The sequence below is a fragment of the Colletotrichum lupini genome, chromosome 3 (assembly GCF_023278565.1).
Source record: "Colletotrichum lupini chromosome 3, complete sequence".
NCBI classification, from domain to species: Eukaryota; Fungi; Ascomycota; class Sordariomycetes; order Glomerellales; family Glomerellaceae; genus Colletotrichum; species Colletotrichum lupini.
In genome coordinates, this window is record NC_064676.1 from 4,424,060 (window position 1) to 4,443,941 (window position 19,882).

At 54.8% G+C, this 19,882-nt stretch overlaps 5 protein-coding genes across 5 annotated transcripts; 3 read left to right on the forward strand and 2 right to left on the reverse strand.

Moving 5' to 3' along the window:
* Nucleotides 1–1,081: 1,081 nt before the first annotated feature.
* On the forward strand, nucleotides 1,082–4,495 carry CLUP02_06092 (FKBP-type peptidyl-prolyl cis-trans isomerase; the record flags this gene model as incomplete). Its single annotated transcript, XM_049285096.1, has 10 exons — nucleotides 1,082–1,712; nucleotides 1,784–1,982; nucleotides 2,058–2,142; nucleotides 2,226–2,317; nucleotides 2,373–2,481; nucleotides 2,598–2,774; nucleotides 2,842–2,919; nucleotides 2,982–3,521; nucleotides 3,585–4,230; nucleotides 4,290–4,495. 10 exons carry the CDS (start codon nucleotides 1,082–1,084, stop codon nucleotides 4,493–4,495), a joined length of 2,763 nt encoding a protein of 920 aa, XP_049142239.1.
* An 872-nt stretch (nucleotides 4,496–5,367) lies between these two features.
* On the forward strand, nucleotides 5,368–7,946 carry CLUP02_06093 (uncharacterized protein; the record flags this gene model as incomplete). Its single annotated transcript, XM_049285097.1, has 4 exons — nucleotides 5,368–5,575; nucleotides 5,629–6,013; nucleotides 6,425–7,045; nucleotides 7,226–7,946. The coding sequence occupies 4 exons, from the start codon at nucleotides 5,368–5,370 to the stop codon at nucleotides 7,944–7,946; spliced, it is 1,935 nt and encodes a 644-aa protein (XP_049142240.1).
* A 271-nt stretch (nucleotides 7,947–8,217) lies between these two features.
* CLUP02_06094 (endonuclease/Exonuclease/phosphatase) lies at nucleotides 8,218–9,744 on the reverse strand (the record flags this gene model as incomplete). Its single annotated transcript, XM_049285098.1, has 1 exon — nucleotides 8,218–9,744. One exon carries the CDS (start codon nucleotides 9,742–9,744, stop codon nucleotides 8,218–8,220), a length of 1,527 nt encoding a protein of 508 aa, XP_049142241.1.
* Nucleotides 9,745–10,689: 945 nt separating this feature from the next.
* CLUP02_06095 (WD domain-containing protein) lies at nucleotides 10,690–12,549 on the forward strand (the record flags this gene model as incomplete). Its single annotated transcript, XM_049285099.1, has 2 exons — nucleotides 10,690–11,840; nucleotides 11,907–12,549. 2 exons carry the CDS (start codon nucleotides 10,690–10,692, stop codon nucleotides 12,547–12,549), a joined length of 1,794 nt encoding a protein of 597 aa, XP_049142242.1.
* A 479-nt stretch (nucleotides 12,550–13,028) lies between these two features.
* On the reverse strand, nucleotides 13,029–19,488 carry CLUP02_06096 (uncharacterized protein; the record flags this gene model as incomplete). Its single annotated transcript, XM_049285100.1, has 2 exons — nucleotides 13,029–13,296; nucleotides 13,355–19,488. 2 exons carry the CDS (start codon nucleotides 19,486–19,488, stop codon nucleotides 13,029–13,031), a joined length of 6,402 nt encoding a protein of 2,133 aa, XP_049142243.1.
* Between the last annotated feature and the right edge of the window lie 394 nt (nucleotides 19,489–19,882).

Below are 19,882 nucleotides of genomic sequence, written 5' to 3' on the forward strand. Positions count from 1 at the left end.
GTATCGGCATTCTAGAGATTTCGGGGATTTATGGGGCCTCAAACCGGAGTTCTCGGAGCAATACGCAGGAACTTGACGAGCGAGAGAGCCGTCCAAGTGCATTCGCTTATACGGAAGACGAAGTGGAAACGATGGGGTCGGACATATCCAGGCCAGCATGACGAGGCTCACCCACCAGCGGCAGGAAGATGCCGGGATGGTGACGAAAGATGACTGCATCCGCTGGGGACGGGACAAGCCCAGCAGGAACAGCTGACAATGGGCTCCAAAAGAGCAAGACGGGAGGCCGACACGACAGAATCCCGGAGCCCATTAATTTGGACGAGTCCTATAATATTTAATCTTGTGTGTACATAGAACGATTCATGATCATGGCAATTGACGCTAAGACGTGGGTTGGACGGCGTGGTTAACAGGAAGAACGTTGCCACGATAAATTGACGTGAATTATACATTGCTTGCGACCCATTCTCGGTGACTTATCATGGGTTCCTTGTGGTTATGAGTTGATCATGGCGAGTATGGTAGACATGAACATGAAGCACCCTCACGCATCTTTAGAGGAAACCACCCGGACAAAGCTCCCTCGTTAATAGATGCAAGAGGATTGATCATCATGGAGGAGAGAATTCTGAACGAACGTAGCCAACCTGGAAGGACGGGAAGCCGTTCCAATCAGCTTACAATGGTCGGTCATCCTTTGGACGGACCAGCACCGCTAAGGACGAGCCGCTAGAACCCCGAAGCCTCTCGGAAGTTAAGAGATGACACCCAATCAGCTTCCATGAATGTCAGCCACCGGATGCCCAGTGTCTTTCTGCTTGGTTGTTGGCTATACCGATAGGCTTTCGGACCGCGATGTAAAGGACGGCAGCATTCGGAGGACGGACGGTCGATAGGCTGTTTGGCTTCAGTATAAAGCTGGATGGGGTTTGATACCTTGACGATGATACCAAGACAGCCATGCCAGGACGCATTGAACATATTGTTGGAATCCAGTGCCCCATCCAGGGATTGCTTCAATCCACCTTGTAGAATTTCACGACAAAACTCAAAGAAGAAGAAGAAAAAAACACACAAAATGGCAAACACCAGTACCGAAATGGTCAAGATTGGGGTCTTTATGCCGTCCGAGTGTCAGCTCCTCGACATGGCCTGCGTAGACGTCTTGTTTATGATGTCGAGAGAGTACCTGGGCGGTCTGCCAATGATACCCAAACACATCCCGAACGTGGCGCCAAGCGTGGAAATCTGCTACATTTCTGCAAAGACCAGCCCCAGCTCTAGCTCTAGCTGTAGCTCGAACTCGACCCCGGAGGCAGCAGAACACCTTGTTCCTCCTCAGCTCCCCTTGACGGCGGGCGTCAAGATCCGGCCGACGCACGACGTCTCCAGCCCGGAGGTCCAGCCGGGCATGCTGGATATCCTGCTCGTCCCCGGGCCGGATCCGGCGGCGAGCTGGGATGAGGAGACGTTGGCGTTTTTGAGGGGACATGCTGATGAGGAGGAGGGGGAGGGAGGAAAGGGAAAGAGGACGGACGTGCTGAGTGTCTGTACGGGCGCGTTCTTGTGTGGTGCCGCGGGGGTTTTGGAGGGGAGGAAGGTGTGCGGGCCGAGGGGTCTGCAGGATGTTTTGAAGAAGAGGTTTCCGGATGCGAGGTTTGTGGGGGATGAGTTTCGATGGTGTCGGGATGGTAATCTTTGGAGCTGTGGTATGTTTTTCTTTCTCTTCTCTTTCTGCTCTTTATGTCTGTTTTGCTAAATTATGGTTGCATATTCACAGGTGGCATCACGAACGGGAACGATCTGGTGGCGGCGTACGCTCGGAGCAGCGAGAGGCGCCTCTTTCCGGGGCCGATTGTCGAGATTGCGTGTAAGATGGCGGAGGTTGGTGAGAGGGGCCAGATGTATGAGCAGGGGCAGACGAGGTTTGCTTTGGGGTTTGTGTGGCAGCTTGTCAAGGCTTGGTTTGTGAAGTCGAGGTAGGTAGTCGAAGATGACGAATGATGAATATCAGAAAAGGAGAGATGTTTGGGAGACGGACGAGGAACTTGCAGTTCCCAAGGTAGAATTTGTGTACCTACGTTAATGACAGAGGCTGTTCTGTCTACAGGACATGCAGGAGAGATACCGTCCATCTATGTCCGTCTAATGACGAGACCTCGAAATCGTCTAACTTATGGATTGAATACCCCTTGACCAACCTGTGATCATGATCTCATTAGAACAAGCACACAGTGATTCTTGATAGCGCAACAAAGGTAGCTCGAAGGCACCTTGAAGGCAGCACAGACTTCGTCAACAGCATCAGCACCGAGTGAGCCCAGGCAGAAAGCGGTGTACGAGTGGAGGGCCCTCACCGTCCACAAAAGCGCCGGTGAAGACGTCGTTTTGGGCATTTTTTGGGCATTTTTGGGCAAGGGTCCAATGCAGCTCCTTCCCCAGACGCACCTTCCCTGCCGTTGCGCCTTGGTTGCCATGGTGTGATAAGGCCGATAAGACAGGATAAGGCAGCACTAGCGCCGCCAGCGGTGGGGTCGAGACCAAGAAAAAAAAAAGAAAAGAAAAAAAAAGTTCCGTCTGGTCTGGTCGTCGAGTGGAAAAAAATTTCAGGCAAAAGTTCTTCGAGAACCTCGACTTTTCTGTACAACCTCCCTCTCACACTCGAATCCCACCCCATCTTCTTCCTCTCCCTAGTCTTTCCATACCCCCAAATAATCCCTTCAAGAACGAACGGTCTTTGTTTTTCGACCTCCTTGAAGAGCAATCATCAAGTGCAAGAGCACCAACTTTTATTAGTCTCATTCACATACCACCTTCACAACCAGCACAATGGCCCAGCTTCCTGTCGCTCTCTACGGGCTCGAGGTCCCCGCCGGCGAGATCCTCATTCCCGCCAACCCCGACTTCCCTGCCACTGTATGTGCATCTCTCTGCCCTGTTTCTTTGCCTGTAGGCACTTGGGCACAGGCTCCGGCCAGGTCGCAACTTGCGCTGGGCGCCGGCGCATTCCTGCTTATTCACGGTTAACTAACCTTGGGATTGACCAGTTCCGCATCACCATGGCCGCCATTGATCCCTCTGAGGCTCCCGAGGCCGATGCTGATGGCAACATTCCTGCTGTCCCCCGCTCTACCCTTCGCCTCGTCAAGCAGCGCTTCGGTGACGACCTCGAGGCTGGCGAGGATGACGAGATCGATGAGGACTACCTTCAGTCTCTCATTGACGCCAACGGCGATGACGACGAGTCGTCCGATGACGATGATGAGCCCAACGGAGGTCCCAGCGACCCCTCCAAGTCCAAGAAGCAGAAGCAGGCTGAGGCCCTTAAGAAGCTGATCGAGGCCGTCAACGAGGAGGAGTCTGACGAGGAGATGGACGATGCCAAGCCCAACGGAAAGTCTAGCAAGAAGGGCAAGGGCAAGGCCTCTGATGATGAGGAGGATGACGAGGAGAGCGATGACGACGAGGAGGGCCTTGACCTTGAGAACTTTGTCATCTGCACTCTCGACACCGAGCGCGTAAGTTGCGAATAGACCGTGCGAGTCTAGAGGGGAAAATTTTGATTGCTAATAACCGCGCAGAACTACCAGCAGCCCCTTGACATCACCGTCCAGGAGGGTGAGAAGGTTTTCTTCGTCGTTTCTGGTACCCACACCGTCCACCTCACCGGTAACTACGTTATCGACGACGAGGAGGAGGAGGGATCCGACGAGGATGAGGACGACGACGAGTACGACCTGTCACCCGATGAGCTCGAGTACGGCATGCCCGATGAGGACAGCGACGACCTTGACGACACCGAGGACCCGCGCGTCATGGAAGTCGACACCGACGAGGAGGAGGCCCCCAAGCTGGTCGAGACTGGCAAGAAGGGCAAGAAGCGCGCTGCCGAGAGCCTCGACGACCTGATCAAGGCCGACGACGAGACCAAGACCTCCAAGAAGGACAAGAAGAAGCTCAAGAACAACAAGGGTGAGGCCGTCGCCGCCGAGGAGAAGACCACCCCCAAGTCCGACAAGAAGGTTCAGTTCGCCAAGAACCTCGAGCAGGGCCCTACCGGCTCCGCTGAGAAGACCAAGCAGGCTGGCAAGCCCGCGGGTGGCGTCAAGGTCGTTCAGGGAGTCACCATTGACGACCGCAAGCCTGGTACTGGCCGCGCTGTCAAGAACGGTGACAGCGTCAGCGTCCGCTACATTGGCAAGCTCGACGACGGCAAGGTCTTCGATGGTAAGCGCCGAGTTCGAATGCTTCTTTCTTCTAGATGTCTCGCTAACTCATATTTCTAGCCAACAAGAAGGGCAAGCCTTTCACCTTCAAGGCTGGCAAGGGCCAGGTCATCAAGGGCTGGGACATTGGTGTCATCGGCATGGCCATCGGTGGTGAGCGTCGTCTTACCATCCCCGCCAACCTCGCCTACGGCAACAAGAGCCTGCCCGGCATTCCTGCCAAGAGCACCCTGACCTTCGACGTTAAGCTCCTTGAGATTAAGTAAACAGGTCGCTTCCTTACTAGCAAGACCCCCTTTTGGCGGCGAGACGCCGATTCAGGATGCTTCTCACTGTATTCTACCCTATTTTGCCCGGCGAGCACGCCATGGAAAGATGGCGAGCCCCTGCTGGGCCCCGGCGTTCCAGACGCCGACCTTCCCTCGTAATGATGTGTGACGGCGATGGGATTCGCTGAGTCGCGATATATGCGCTGTTGCCGCAATGGATAGTCTCCGACCTGTGGCTATCTGCGAAGATTCGCAGTCCCCTCGTGGGGTGCGAGAAGCAGAATGTGTTTGATGGGATGACGAGGCGAGGACTTACACTGCATTAGTTGGCGTATCACAAAAAGAGTTTTCTGTTGATGTAGGAAATTTCTCTCACCGGACATGGATGGTTTTCTTCCGGTCGGTCTGTACTTAGCTCCGGTTTCCTTTTATGAAAATCAAAGTCTCCTTACTTCTTACCTTGAATGTCCCGGCGAGCCTTCCTCCTCGGCAACCGATAGTGCCTAGAAACTTGTTATGACGTCCTGAGATGCTGAGGCAAGCTCAATTTACAGCGTACTTACCTGCCTCCTCGCCGGTGACTATCCTGAATGAAGCTCACTTGCCCATTGTCGATCAATTGAAACGGCCAAGGTGGTCCAGCTGCTTTTGGCAAGTCCCTCCTCAATGCAACCGTTGGCCGAGGACAACGATCCATATCCTCGTTCCTAATCTGCCTACATCTTCTCAGACGACATGCCACCAGGCCAAACACCATCACAGCCGGACTGCTCGTCCGCCTCTCTTTTGGATCCCGCATTTATCACAAGTCGTTATGCCAGCAGGTCTCACTACCTCTTCAATTAATTTCTCCATCACTAGTAAACATCATGCATCAACAAGTTCTCCGCAGCAGCATCGTCGCACGTTCAAATCCGACCCTCACGGCAACAGCCATAGACCCCAACCACACACTCCCAACAGACCTCAGTCCAGAAGTCGACGGCCAGGCACAGCACACTCTTTGGAATCCCCGTCCTCATCTTCAGGCGACCCCACTAACCCATTTGTTCAAGGGAAGATACCGCCATCATCAACGTGGGTAGAGGCTGACTAAAAGGCCAACCATCACCAGCTAACACACAAAGCAGACCTACAGTCCTCGGGCAGTGCTAGGTCCACCAGAACCAGGAACTTCATTCACAGGTTCATGGACATAAGGGGGAAGCCCACTCACAAGGCAATACAGTCCCGCCCTCTGCGATACCCAATTGCCCAGCCCGTCACAAACCACCCTCTTGAGCCAGCCGCCCCAAATCCGCCACCTGACTTGGAACTTGAGCTTTCTTCGGCGCCCCAGTACACACCCTGGGGACGACTAGATTGGAACCAACTCTCTGATAAACAAAGGGTCCACACGGTCGAAAAGGCAGCAGCAGCCAGAATCTACCTGGAGACCTACTTCGAGGATGCTTTGAGTAGTCGTCCCACACCACGTGAACAGCGTATCGCCGAGCACCAACGAAATCTGGATCAGTATGGAGGTCACCTCGGCCCCAGTGAGAGAGACTATTACTGGAGGCTCTTCTTTGCAATGGAGACCAATTTCCTCCGCGAGCAAAGAAACGCCAAAACTCACAGCTGCAGAGTTGCATAGTCAACAACGTCTAGCGCTGAAACGAGGCGAGGATCGGACTTGGAAAACCTCGAGACCCTGCAAATCCTCGGAAAAGGGAGCTTCGGAGTTGTCAAGCTTGTATGGGACCGATGCCGACGACAGGTATTTGCTATGAAGGTCATTCGGAAGTCTGACATGATTCGAAGCTGCCAAGAAGGGCACTTGCGAGCGGAAAGAGACTTTTTGGCAGCCTCTGAGAATTCAGAATGGTGAGAAAAGTCCTCTCGATGTGCTGGGCAACGCTGTTCTTCCATGCTAACCGGGGCTAGGGTGGTGCCCCTGATATCCAGTTTCCAGGATCCAGTGAATCTTTACCTCCTAATGGACTACATGCCGGGGGGAGACTTTCTTGGTCTTCTGATTCGCGAAAACATCTTGACCGAGTCCAGAACTCGATTCTACATCGCCGAGATGATACTTTGCGTCGAAGAGGCCCATAGACTTGGATGCATCCACCGAGATGTCAAACCAGACAACTTCCTCATCGGCGCCGACGGTCACCTGAAAATCTCGGATTTCGGGCTGGCTTTTGACGACCATTGGTCCCATGACACCTCCTACTACAAGTGGCAGCGACAGTCAATTCTGGCCCTGACAGGTGTTACGCTAGACGGTGATGGCGAGGATCAAAAAGCCGCCCGCGATGGTGGACGGGCGAGGCGACGATCATCTCGGGAAGGGTCGCCCAAGCACTATCCCCCGTCAGAATTGCTCCGAACCAAGTTTGATGGGCTTGAATGTCCGTTCAATGTCGTCGAAACAAACGCAGACGAGATTGTAAAAGTCGACCAGCTGCTTGGTTGGCGAACAGCAGAGACACGCCGATCCTTGGCCCGCTCCATTGTTGGCACAAGCCAGTATATGGCTCCAGAGGTGGTCATGGGAGAGAAGTATGATGGTAGATGCGACTAGTGGAGTATCGGAATCATCCTTTACGAGTGCCTATATGGGCACACGCCGTTTCTCTCGGAGAAAGGTCGTCACTATACCAAGCAGAACATCCTCGTAAGTTTGGACAGAACTTCCCATTGTAGATTTCTCTGATTTTGAGAGCAGGAATATCGGAAAAGCTTGGTGTTTCCTATCGACGGACCTCCAGTCTCGAGAGTATGCCGGCAATTGATCAACGATCTGCTTCAGGACAAAGACAGCCGTCTCTCATCACCCGAGTATCGCAACCAAGATGCTCGACGAAGTTGGGAGAAGCTTCAGGGCTATAAGAAAATACCGAGTCAATACGTTTTCAATAACGACGCATCCGAGATCAAGGCCCACCCGTGGTTTCGGGGCGTTCCTTGGGAAGCAATACGCTCCAGTCGGCCAGAGTGGATACCACATATTCAAAGCTACGCCGACTCTCACTACTTTGAAGAAGATGAGCCGATCAGCGACTGGTCTGACTCAATGGATTCCGAGATAGTGGAGGGGTCGGAGAACCTGGACGATCTCCGTCTTAGGTTTCTACAGTACGACTTTGAAGACGATGTGAGGTGTCTGGCCACTGAGTTCATCTCCAAACCCTATGATTCATCCAAGTTGAAACGATTCGATCGCGATATTGACGATCATGCCTTTCTGGAAGACGTTGAAAAGGCCTTTCTCAAATGGTACGTCAGAAGAGTCGGACGAAGAGAATGCAAGCGCCCAAGAGACAAGTTACTGCGGGACCGTTGGGTCAAGGAGGATGTTCTTCAGATGAGGAAGCGAACAGCTTTTCTAGGTTATTCGTGGCGACGCAAAGACATGGCCAGCCGCAGGCCTGTTGGAACAGTCTACCCTACAAATTCTTGATCAAGGGGAGGAATGCGTTGTCAGTCGAGGCGACGTTGGGCAGAGGGGCAAGATTGAAGCAGCTACTGATGGAAGTATGGGCTGGTTACACGTGCAAGGTGTGTTGCGCCATTATGAGAAGGAAAGAGCAACGCCAAGTATGAATAGACATTATTCTTCATTACATAGCAGCCTCTCCTCTGGCGCGTGTAACATGCTGTGGAGGCACCGTCAACTAAGCCTAGAGTCTGGGGTATTATTATACTAGGCAGGACAATCGTCATTCGGGTTCTTAGAAAGACTTTTCTCTCTTTACTGTCTCCTCTGGAACAGAACCTCGCGCATGCCTTTTGGCGTTTGTGATTTCCCATTCAAACTCCTTCAAGGCTCTGAGTTCTGAGTTGAAGAAGAGGAGTGACATGAGACCGTCAACAACACCAGCAACCAGTCCGAGACTGCTCAGGAGCATGAGAACAAAGGCAACAAAGTTGTGTGGGCTGAACCACACAGCTATAAGGCACGCTATCAGGACGGCAAACCATGCCAAAAAGTGTAATCCCCGCCAGCGCCGTTGATTCTCTTCCCGGTGGATGTACTGACGTGTCACAGAGAGAATCTCGTCGTAGACTGTCACCGGAAGACCTTTGCCTGGCACTTCGGAAACAGGGGGGTTCTCGGACGTGAAGGAGTCGCGGTGGGTGCTGGCTGAGGCGTCCTGGAGGTAGGACGTCTCATTATCGTTTTCCATTGCGTCGAGGCCTTGGTGGCGATGGCGTGGTGTCTGGTATGCCAGCGTTGCCTCGACGGCGAAGTGGTCGCTTAGGGAGCAGCCGAGGGTGGGATGCGGCTCGACCATGCCGACTTTGGCGCTGCGGACGACCCAGTCGCTGCCGCCGTCGTCACCGCCACCACCACCTCCTCTGCCGGAGCCGAAGAAGATGTAGTCCAGGCGCTTCCCCTTTCTGTCGGGCGTGTCTGGCGGTACGACGATGGGTTCTTTCCCCTCGCCGAGCTTCTTCTGCTGCTCCTTGGACCAGCGCCAGGTGTTGTAGACGTGGTCCGAGGTGGCGCCGTTCTCGACGAGGTTGAAGTCGGCCGAGGGGACGGGTCTACCGCGGGCTTTTTCCAAGGGGTCGTCTGCGGCGCCGAGAGACGAGTCTGGGTGGAGGACGCGCCAGACGTCGTGGACGGGTGCGTGGGCTGTGATGATGCGGTGCGGGAGGGATAGGGGCCGCATGTTGAAGTCGCCCATGGCGAGGGCGAGGTCGCCGCGCTGGGTTGCGGCGCGGAGGAGTTTGGACATTTCCCAGGACTGGGCGAGGCGGTGGGCGAGGTAGGTGTCGCCCGGTTGGTTTTCGGTGTAGGGCGCGTGTGTGTGGGTGTTGAAGATGCTCAGGACGTGGTCTCTGCCGGGGCCGCCGTCTGCGCCGGCGAGGCGGACGGGGATGCGGGCGCAGGCGATGCCCTTGCCGACGTACCAGTCGCCTCGCCAAAAGGCCGTGGGTCTGCCGTTGAGGGGGTACGCGCGCATGGAGCTCTCGTCGATGGGCCAGCGGGAGAGGACGGCGAGGCCGCCGCCAAAGGGGCCCGAGTAGTAGAACTTGCCGTGGGGCAGGACGGCGGCGGTCTCGGCGCGGATGGCGTCGTAGTCGGAGGTGACCCAGCACTCTTGGAGGGCGACGACGTGGGGCGGGTCCGGGAGGGCGGCGATGCGGCGGCCGATTTCTGCGAGGCGTTGCGGGCGGAGCTTGGAGATGTATTTTAGGCCCCAGCAGTTGAGTGTTAGTAGGCGGAGGTCCTTTGGGAGAGGGTCGTCCATATTGTGTTGGTTTATGTTGTTGGCTGTCTTGAGATGACGAGGTGAAGAATCTGGAGATTATGTTTTATAGAGATGGGGGAAGATGTGGGAGAAGAAATAGGAAGACCGCTGAGGAGAATGCGGAAAAAGGTAAAGAATAAGATGGCTTGAATCGGGAAGAGATATTGGATCAAGAGAAGCGTCGAACGCGTGTAAGACGACAGCGAGCTGCAACAAGATAGGTCGGCAGTTGTAGGTGATTACGCCGAAGCTTCCGAAGTGGAGTGTGAGAGCAGGATTCAAACTCTACAGTGGTTGTAATGATAGGTAGTTAACTGGGCTGGCGCTATGGCATTTGCAAAAAAAAAGTGAGAATGAAGTCGCATTACCGTCAAAGGTGAGGTCGGATCGCGGGGCTCTTGCGAGATGGGATGAAAAGGTCACTACAACGGACGCTTGGACTTTTGGTGACGTTGCGTTTGGTTTTCTTTTTTTCCCTTTCTCGACGTCCTGGAGCCGTCCCGTTTGCGTTTGCCGGCAGGCCGGGGGTTGTCAACGGGAGAACGACCCACTCTTACAGATGCTTGGTCGGACGAGGCTCCATACACTCTGCCATTGGCCAATCGGTACGAAGATGGCAGCAGCGGATTCTTATCTTAGTGGTCCCACCCACTATTAGGGGGAGAGCTTGACCCCAGAATGACCTGTGCGGTGGAGACGAGGCTGAAAAGCAACCGCTAAACGTCAGTCAAGCAACCCCTGCTTCTTTTCAACGTGCCAAAAGTTGCTGATCATTCTTGCCGTCCGTTCATTCAGCCTTGCCTTTGACTTTCCTGGGCATAAATTGCTATTATTTCCCACCACCCCGCCCGCCATCGAATGAACAGCCTCCTTGACCAACACAAAAGAGAGCTGGTAGCCCGTCTCATATACTCGTGCCTCCATACCCAAACATAACGCGAAAAAATGTCAGACGTCGGCTCCTCAGCAGCAGCGACGCCTCTTCCCGAACCCCCTCCAAAACGTCGCAAAGTCGTCGCACACAGCACGTCCGCGACACCGCGATCAAGTTCACCAGATGAGCTCAACGACACGACAGTTACGACCACCACGGCAGCCGCAGCCGCCAAGAAAACCACCGCGACGACAACGAGAACGAAGAAGCAGCGGTCCAGCACATCCCGCCGCCTGTCAACCAACCGTGGCCGTCCTAGCATGACACCTAGCAGGTCTCCTAGCGAGGATGAGCTCAACGAGGCGGCATTCTACTCACGCTCATCGCACTCCAAATCTCGATCACGGTCGCACTCGAGGTCGCGGTCGCGAACGCGCACACCAAGGTCGGCGACCGCCTCACCCTCCCGCTCACGTAGCGACGACGACGACGATGACGAAGATGAGTCACGCGCGGGATCAAGGTCGCCTGCTTCTACATCGGGCGGCAGTCTCTCAGGCGCCGTCGACCGCAGGCTACGGCTCTCCTCGACCAACGGCGGCGCAGATACCGGCGCGACAGTGACGACGCCCGTGACACCCGGGCCCGTGAAGAAGGGCCCCGTGAGGCCGCGGTACGAGGAGGAAAGGGTGCTGAGCGGACACGCGGGAGCGCCCGTCTCGCAGGTGCGGATATCGCCCGACGGCCGGTGGATCGCGAGCGCCTCGGCCGACGGGACCGTCAAGACCTGGGACGCGGCCACGGGGGAGCACATGGACACCCTGGTGGGCCACATGGCCGGCGTGAACTGCGTGGCGTGGAGCCCCAACAGCGGGAGCCTGGCGACGGGCTCCGACGACAAGTCGATTCGCATCTGGGACCGGGTGACGGGCCGGCCAAAGGTCACGGCAAAGGGCGTGGGTCACATGGCCAAGGACGACGCGGCGCCCGCCGCGCATCCCATGTTGCCGCTGCGGGGACACCACAACTACGTGATGTGTCTCGCCTTCTCGCCCAAGGGAAACATACTCGCCTCGGGATCGTACGACGAGGCCGTCTTTTTGTGGGATGTCAGGGCGGGCCGCTTGATGCGTAGTTTACCGGCGCACAGCGACCCGGTCAGCGGCATCGACTTTTCATGCGACGGCACGTTGGTCGTGAGTTGTTCGACGGACGGTCTCATGTACGTATGGCCAAGACTACCCCCGTCTCTACTTGGTTGGGATCCTTTACTAACCCCGAACAACAGTCGCATATGGGACACTTACACAGGCCAGTGCCTCCGCACCCTAGTCCACGAAGACAACCCCGCCGTAACGTCCGTCTGCTTCGCACCCAACGGCCGCTTCGTCCTTGCCTTTAACCTCGACAACAGCATCCGCCTCTGGGACTACGTTGCCGGCTCCGTGAAAAAGACGTACCAAGGCCACGCCAACAACCGCTTCGCCATCGGCGGCTGCTTCGGCATCGTCCCCGGCGAGGGCGCCTTCATCGCCTCGGCCAGCGAGGACGGCGAGATTGTGCTGTGGGACGTCGTCACTAAAGAGGTTGTTCAGCGCATCCCCGCCCACAAGAAGGATTCTTCTTCGCACCGGGGAGGCGGCAAGGGTGGCAACGTGTGTTTCTGGGTCGATGTCCATGGGGACGTCATGGTGTCGGCGGGGCAGGACGGACGGATACGCATCTTTAAGAGGTTGTTGGGTGAAGGGGAGATTGGTGCCGTGGCCGCTGCCGCCGCCGCTATTGCTGGTACTGAAACCGATGGGGCGGAGAAGACGCTGACGAATGGTCACGCGATTGGTGAGGAGGTCGGAGGAGATGAAGTCGCCAATGTAAATGGCACGGAACCGCCGATAAAGCAGGAAGAAGATATCGATATGGCTGGCGTGTGATGGAATATTACACGGAAGGGGGGCCAGATATATGAATGTACATCGAGGGGAGGAGAAAACAGAGTCATCTCCAGTATAGGTGATGGCCTGAATATGATACCAAGACACATGGATAACCGTCCTAAATTTCTCAACAGGCAGACATCGGTGCCGAGCATAAAACTCGAGCGAATCTTTTCTGTGCAGAATGTCATTTTTTCTGCTTATGTTGAAATTCAAACTCTCTTTGCCAACCTGTCGAAACTCCGACGTTTGCCTCCCTGCCACCAGCACCCAAAAGTTGCTATGTGTCTCTAGCGATGAGAAGATAACAAAAGGGTCCAAGATGCATGTCATGTCTATTCTTTGCTTCCCGCCCCCAATTCGTAAAGAATATGTGTTCCTGCCCGCCAATTTCCTCCCCCACTTTCACTGTCTCTCTTTATGCGTGGCACTCATTTCCTCCGAGAGTTCATCACTTCTGCCCACTCGACGATACCTCAAATCGTCTCCCATCCACCATTGTTAATCTCCGCCTCGAGCTTACGACTAATATAGCTCGGAATTCCGTGACTGAGGAACGTGGTACGCAGCATCGAGTCGTAGCGTTTCTGGTTCAAGAAAAGCTGGCGGCCGTGGCGTAGACCCAGGTCCGTCTCACCGTACTTATCAATGTAGGGCGCGCTGCTAAAGGACCCCGACAACCTGAACAAGTAAAAGATGCAGCACTTGCGAATGTTGAGGAAGAGGCCGATGTTGCCCTGACACCTAGAGCACGGGGAGGTCAGCACGGGCGTGATTTCACCCACTCATCATGAAGACTTACTTTCGCATGTGTTGCTGCGATCCGCCAATTCTCTGCGGCTCACGGTCGCCAGACGCCGTCTCCTCCCTAAGACAGCAGACTGCTTGGCCGCAAAAGACCTCTCCACAGAGCAAGCAAATCATGGGATCCGAGACGTCCTTTCCTGTCGTCGGACACTTACGTCGAGTAGCTTCCTCGATGAGAGCATCGTAGTTCTTCGGCAGACCCACCAGCTCGAAAATGCCAGGGTGACTGATGAGCGCGGACTTGGGGAGCTTACGATCGGCGTCGCCTGGCCACATAATTTGATGTCTGATCCATCCCTTGACTAGACTCGTCGTCGAAGCAGGCCAACCGCAATCGGGACCGTGGTCGGTGATGGCGGCACACATCTCGTCAAAGGTTGGTACCCGAAGTACTTCAGTGAGGCGGTCTAGCTCGTCCGCGTCTGGCTGAGGAGAAACGTGGCTGTTGAAGTCTACGCCGTACTTGATGTAGAGAAGAATGACGCTCTTCCTCAGGAAAGTCAGAGCGTACTTCTTGACGAACGTGTAGTAGCCCTCGAGGTTGTCTAGTTCCGGTTGTCCGAAGCCCTTGTTCTCGCCAAGATCCGCCGGCATCTCATGATGGGATACGTTGATCTCCATGCCAGTCTTGGTGATTGCGAGACAGAATTCAGCAAAGTTCTTAAGTGCCGGATCTTGCGTTTCCCTGTTGAGAAGATGGTTCACCCAAGTAGACACTGGGATGTTGCGTCCCATATGGTAGACAATCTTGACAATCTCCGCAAGATAACAAAGTCTCAGGATATGGGTGACATCAAAGTTCTGCGCCGGAATGACGCCAAACACACACTCGGTGAGGAAGATGAAGGCGTCCTGGCCAAGTAACGGCGGATAGATGTCGATGGGACGCCTAACGTGTTCCGTCTCCTGCCCAAAGTACTGCGAGACGAATAGTTGAACGTGTTGCCGTTCGCTATCCAGACGGAACTCTTCGTCGATCCAGTTGTCTCCGCCAGCCTTGAGACCACCGACAGCCCGGTACGCAGTGGCCGTCTCAGCCAAGATGCGAAGGTGCGTCAGACTCTGCTCGGGGATCTTCTCCAGCAGTGTCATACCATACTGAGCTTCGGTACCACGCTGCTGGATCTCCGCAGCCGATGTGGAGTACCCGACTAATTTAGCCAGGACATCGCTGTGGCAGAGCTCGTTCTTTTCTCGCAGTTCGATATTGAGCCTGTCGTGGCGAGTCTCAAAGTTATTAGACCGTACAGTATCGCGAAGGCGGCGGTAAACTTTGGCCAGCTCGGTCATGAGAGTGGAACCATCACTCTGTACAGATCGGCGATTGGAGACCGGCGTGCTGGCTGCCGGGAATACGGACGTCAGCGGCGTGTTAACGACCACGGAATCCAGGCCCGACTCATCAGCCGACCATGCCTCTTCCAATAGCTGAGGCGCCTTCTCTGCCAGCGAACCCGTGACTTGTCCTGCGGTATAGCTGGCGAATCCTGCCTGAACTTGGTCGGGCGGGCGATTCGCACCAAGGCGGTAGTAGCCGGATCGCATTTGAGCGTCTAGGAAGTCTGCAAAAATGCGCTGGGATTGAAGGGGCCCGGGGAAACATTCTTCTTGTCCCTTCCAAATGATGGGCAAGAATGCGTTTCCTAAAGCCTTGCATAAGGGGCAGACAAACTCCTGTCTTCGAAGGTTCTCAGGATGGTGTCGGGCAATTTGGTGATGGTGTCGCCGGTTTGTCGCATCAAAGTACATTTCAAAGCAGCTGTAGTGCATCATATGGCCGCAGCCAGTTGAGACTGGTCCGGGGCGCGAGAGGTTGGAGGGGAAGCCCTTGCCAATTGTCTGGCGTTCGGCAACAAACTTCTCGCCTTGAGCGTTGACCTTTGTGACTTCTTGTCGATTCTCATGAGCAACCCCGAATGGCCGGATGTCTTCCGCAGAGCGATCCAGGCTGGAGGGTGTGTGGAAGGCTTCCCTAACGAAGTCTGGATCTTGTAAATCCGTCTGTCGTAGAATATGACTCTCGTTGAACAGAGCAAACGTTCCGTAAAGACGACGGTCGTCCGTGTCTTCTTGACACAGAATGCAGGTGCCAGTGGGATACTTCCAATTGTTCTTCCGGTCAGTGTTCTGCTCGGCCTCTTCCTCGTCCTCGAGATCCGAGCCCCAGTCAATGTTGCCCTGGTTCTCTAAGAAGCTCTTCTGTTGCTGTTGGAACTGAGCCATAACCTTTGCCTGTCGACTGAGTGCGGCCTTCTTCTTGCGCTCGCGTTCCTCCTCTGCAGAGTTGTTGGCAGGGGATGCAGTATCAATGCGGTCAACCGATACACCCAATCGAACATATGCGTTCTCAAAATTGCGTGGACGCTTCTGTCGCATCCTCTTCAGGATGAGAGCGATCTTGGGGTGGCACGCCTTGAACTCTTCCTTGGTAGACATCATGTCCAGCAACGCGACGATGGTCTTTGCATTAGGCGCTTCTTGCATGAAGTTGCTTCGAGCTGTGCGTGTCAAGGAGATAAAGACAAATGAGTTGAGCGACTCCTCCGTCATGTCGCTCTCGTCCGCCTTGTCCTCGGAAATCGCAATGAGAATCAGGTGAAGAACAACCTGAAGGAAAGTCTCAGTGCGAGTGGATGGCACGCTTGGCGTGAGTCTGGCGGCGACCAGCGGGTAGAGCAAGGAGTAGTAGATGACCTGGGCAAACATGCCGGTACTAGTGAACGCAGCCAGGTCCTTGAACAGTCCTGAGGGAATAGATCGAAGTTTGGGCTCGTACACAATCTCTTCGACCGGCTTCCCAGTCTTGATGGCCATCTTCTTGCGATAAGCTAGCTCGGACTCCTCACGCTGGTTTTTGTTGTAGTGGGCAATGTAAGGATCAATATGCTCAACGAATTCGGGTCGTAGCTCAAAAGTGCCTACGTCGGAGACACCCTCTGGAGGCTTGAACGAAGCCATTTCATCAAGCACACGGTGGAAATCCTCTTGCTCCTGCCACTTCTCGGGCAGCTTGTTGCTGATTTCGTTGAACGAAAGGGGCTTGAAGCATAGGATATGAGTGAGGTCGCGGCGGATGGCGAGGACATTGGCGTTGGGCTCATCCTCGGAGGCAATCAATGATGTGCGATCACTCAGCAACACAATCAGGAGGTGAATCATGTCTTCAACCACGTCCAAATGCTGCGCATCGTCTTGCGCTGCCGACTTTTGCTCAAAAAAGCCCTTGACCCATTTCTCCATGCCGAATCGATCAATGATGGATGCGAGGACGCGGCTTGGATCAGCCGTGACCATGGCAGTCTGAAGCAAGAAGATGTCTCGGTGGTGAGAGACATCTCTTTGGCTGACTCCACGATATGTCGCCGCCTGGTGACGCAGACTAATGCCATTGCGAACCCACATGTTCGCTTTGATCTGCGCCAACCAAGCGCAAACCCGCAAGGGGTAGTCGAATGCAGCCATGAGGTTGTCTTCCGGTGAGTTATCCCTTCTTGGCATAACCTTGCGGCCCATGGAGCGGGGAGGAACCCTCAAGTCTTGCGTTGTGAAGCTCAGCAGGGCTCGCATGCTTGAGGCAGGGAGAGACTTTCCGCACTCCACCAACCACGAGAGCGTATAGTGGAGGGCGTGGTGGAAGCTGATGGGGTCCTCCTCGACGGTGAACTTGACCACTTCGTATCGTGCCGACTCATTGTCAAACTCGAAATCACCCATAGTCTTGAACTTGACCTCTTCCTTGATCTCGGCCTGCTTAAATCGATGGCGTTCGGCACCAATAGAGTGAAGAATCACAGCCTTTGCTGTCAATCTGATGGCTTGGGCGACGAAGTGTGCCTCGTTATCCGGCACATTCCTGTACGCGTCGGCAAGTTGTCGAGCAAGTCTGTTGATTTCGCGTGTCACTAGAGAAGCCGTTATCCAGCTATCCGTCTCGTATTCGACGTGCTCCCCAATGGCGCGGACATTCGGCCCAATGCCTTGGTGTAGCTTGACGAGATCCAAAAACTGCAAGAGGTATCTCTCCTCGGTGCGTAGCTTCTCCTGGACGTTTGGCGAGCCGAAAAGATACTTCAAGTCTAGATAGAAGTGGTACATACGCCGATTCGTCACTGAACCAGAGTCGAAGGCGAGGACAGCATTGGACGAGACATCCCATGGGTAGCCTACTTGTCTAGTGGTGAGGAAGGTGTAGAAGATGGCGAGCAAGCTCGTCATGAAATTGCCGCGCTCGACAATCTCTGCAGTGATCGACGGTGTCGTGAGCATCTGTAGAGACAAGTTTATGATGGAGTGATCCGGCTCTCTGTCTCCAATCAAGTAGAGTTGAGCCAGCGTTGTGTATAATCCTGCAAATCGCAGTCCCAAGATGCGCTTGAATTCGGGTATCGAAACAACAGTTGAGATGTAGAGAGATCGAAGGTCGTTGCGTACCTTCTTCCACATGCGGAGATCGAATAGAATGAGCCAGTCTAGACGAACCCTTTGGAAGACATCCTCCGCCGGGGGAACATTCTCACGGTTCATGTAACCAGGAGGAGTCTCGAGCCAATACCTACCTGGCTTCGGTGAGGGCGCCTTCTCTCCCTGGCCAGGAGTTTTGGGAATTTCCAAGTTAGCCTTGGCGTATATTGCAGGTGCAATCAGGGGCTCAGCAGTGTCGGAGTCTGAAGGCGTCAAATCGCGGTCCCTGGCAGACCGGCGTGCAGCTGCGGGTGGAGGCGGAGGAGGCGGATAACCGGCCATGGTAGCTTCATCTTCTTCCAGAGCTTGATCATTACCACGCCACTCGAGGCCAATATCCCCAGGTCCATCAGGCTGGATATCCACCATCATAATATCGTCCATATCATCATCGTCGTCATCGTCGCCCGCGTCACTATCCGGAGTGCCGTTGCCCCTGCCCATGTCGATGTCATCATCATCGCTGTCGCCAAGAGCTCTTGTTTGCTGTTGAGCAGCAATACGCTGCATCTGCAGTAAGACGTGCTGTGTGAAAGACTGAGACTGTTCGAGATTTCTCAAGAACCTCTCTTCGTCGTAGATGCCATCCTTCCCCACAATAGCATGGCTTCCAGGACTGCCCTTCCTCCAAGGCTTCATCATCTCCTGGCAGACGGTGTTTCGCAGAATGGTGTGGTCTGATCCGACACTACATCCTGAGATGTCGCTGAGCCACTCGATCATGGCCCCACACATCTGCTCACGAAATGTGTCGCGCGATGACCTGATGGTGACGGTAACCTTGATATGCTCTAACTTAGTGGCCATCTCAAGAAGAGCGTCAAGATCGTCGAGCCGCTTCAGAATGCTGCGCCCGACAAGGTCCGTCTCAGTAGCGCGTTCGAGAGCCTGAGCCTCCGTTGTTCTACAGGCCCGCGCAATCTGATTCTGGACATCCTCCACCGTGTGCTTCTCGTCGTTCCAGAGAACCAGTGCGTATTCGGGGTGCCCCGAAGGACCTTCGCCGTAGATGCTCGGAGACAGGCGCGAAAGCTCCTCGTCGGCTTGGATAGAGTCGGCCGTCTTGCCCTGCCGCAGCTGCTCTGGTGAGCATGATATGACGTCGCAGATATAGTCAAAGACACGGCCAATCGTCATCTGCATGTTCTGCACCAGGTCCTCGGGAAGACCGGCCGGTTCCTTTCCCTTTCCCTCGCCCTTCTCCGGACTCGTCTCGGAGTGAATCGTACAGAACATGGGGAGGCGCCATGCCTCGTCATCGCCACAGTCACAACATCCACTGTTGCCGACGGAAATGCTGATGCGAACCATGTGCCCGGCGTGATCGGTCGAGTCGAAGCATCGGCTGCAAAGGACGCAAGTATCATCGGTGCTGCAGGTCCTACAGGAGTATGAAGCTTCTCCGGGCTTGAAGATGTGGCCGCATCGCTTGCCGCGGGCGGCTTCGGTGTATTCAGCGCCTTCCTCTGCGCCCTGAGCATCGTGGAGCTTGAGGTTGTGCGAAGGACGTCCAGAGGGAAAGAAGAGGGGCATGTATCGTTCGCCTCCTGCCAAAGACCAGAATAGACTTTCCAACAGGTCGTGGTGCGCTTGATCGTCGTACTCGTAGTTCCATCTTGCGGGAAGCTCTCGGAGAAACTCACAGAGCTGGCGCTCTTGAGTTGACATTGGGGTTTCCATTATAAGTGATTGGTCATGGCTCCCTTTCTCAGGTTTCGTTGTAGAAAAGAGTCGAATTCCCGGGAGGGAGAAGGGCTGTTCGTGCAAATAGGGCGTGTATGAGGGTGGTCGTTGTTTCTGGAGCCCGGTGATGTGCGATATTGCGTATCGGTAGAGCTCTGGCGGGGTCTTTTTGGCAAACAGTGGCGGGTCGCTTGTACGCGGTGAGTAATCTGAGGTGGGCTGGAGGACGGAAAATGGTAAGCGCCTGGAAGGCCTCTTGGATTCAAGAAGCAACTAAACTTAAGAGACTGCAGGAGATGCTTACTGGCGAAGGGAATCCAAGAGGGATCTTCACAGGCAATAGCGGTGACGTTTCTCTCTCAAAGGAAAAAGAAAAAGG